At 46.5% G+C, this 1,257-nt stretch overlaps 1 protein-coding gene across 1 annotated transcript; it reads left to right on the top strand.

The window, feature by feature from the left end:
- The first annotated feature begins 306 nt into the window (after window positions 1-306).
- On the top strand, window positions 307-1,257 carry LOC101568498 (olfactory receptor 51G2). Its single transcript, XM_004641984.1, has one exon. It carries the CDS (start codon window positions 319-321, stop codon window positions 1,255-1,257), a length of 939 nt encoding a protein of 312 aa, XP_004642041.1. The 5' UTR covers window positions 307-318.

Raw genomic sequence — 1,257 nt, 5'->3', positions numbered from 1 at the left:
AGAGAATAAAAAAAATCCCTTAGGTAGAATATCTAGTTCAAAAATTTAGTTTATACAAGTTGCACAATTGTAGAAAATCACTTTAAAATTTCTTTGTTTCTTACAGAAATTCTGAAACTTATACCTCATAAAGATGTTGAGAGGAAGCCAGGACAAGAGCTGAGCAGCCTCCTGGAGAAGTGGTACAGTACAGGTATATTTGATTTTTAACTCTTTTTCTTTCAATTGCTAGGTGCAATCAACAGCATCTCCACAGCTCATCTCAAGCTTGTGGGGGGGGGGGGCGGTGGTCGCATGCATCCCTTATCTCTGCGTACAATGACACTTGGATCCCTGGGCAACAGCAGCACATCTTCTTCCTTCCTGCTGAGTGGGGTTCCTGGGCTTGAGCACATGCACATCTGGATCTCCATCCCACTGTGCTTCATGTACCTGGTTTCCATCCTGGGAAATGTCACAGTCCTTTTCATCATCAAAACGGAGCCCTCGCTCCATGAGCCTATGTACCTCTTCCTGTCCATGCTAGCTCTGACTGACATGGGTCTGTCTCTTTGTACCCTCCCTACAGTGTTGAGTATTTTTTGGCTTGGGGCACGAGACATTGGTCATGATGCCTGTTTTGCCCAGCTCTTTTTCATTCACTGCTTGTCTTTCCTGGAGTCCTCTGTGTTACTGTCTATGGCCTTTGATCGTTTTGTGGCCATTTGTCGCCCCTTACATTATGCTTCCATTCTCACCAATGCTGTCATCGGCAGAATCGGTCTCGCATCTCTGGGCCGAAGTGTAGCACTCATTTTCCCACTGCCTTTTATGCTCAAAAGGTTTCCCTACTGTGGCTCCCCAGTGCTATCACACTCCTACTGTCTCCACCAAGAAGTGATGAAATTGGCCTGTGCAGACATCAAGGCCAACAGCATCTACGGCATGTTTGTCATCATTTCCACAGTGGGTGTGGACTCACTGCTTATCCTCCTCTCCTATGCGCTGATCCTGCGCACAGTGTTATCCATCGCCTCCAGGTCTGAGAGAGTGAAAGCTCTTAATACTTGTGTTTCCCACATCTGTGCTGTGCTTCTCTTTTACACTCCCATGATTGGCTTATCAGTCATCCATCGCTTTGGGAAGCAGGCACCTCATTTGGTCCAGGTGGTCATGGGCTTTGTGTATCTTCTAGTTCCTCCTGTGATGAATCCTATCGTCTACAGTGTGAAGACTAAACAGATCCGAGATCGGGTAACCCATGCATTTTGTTCCTAA

Source organism: Octodon degus, unplaced genomic scaffold (genome assembly GCF_000260255.1).
Source record: "Octodon degus isolate 3935 unplaced genomic scaffold, OctDeg1.0 scaffold00146, whole genome shotgun sequence".
Classification (NCBI taxonomy): domain Eukaryota; kingdom Metazoa; phylum Chordata; class Mammalia; order Rodentia; family Octodontidae; genus Octodon; species Octodon degus.
Note: the sequence above shows the minus strand (reverse complement) of the source record. Positions and strands in the feature narration are given on the sequence as shown.

What these genes read in the sequence shown, in the direction of transcription:
- LOC101568498 (XM_004641984.1), top strand. Translation starts at nt 319, where the DNA reads ATGACACTTGGATCCCTGGGCAACAGCAGCACATCTTCTTCCTTCCTG.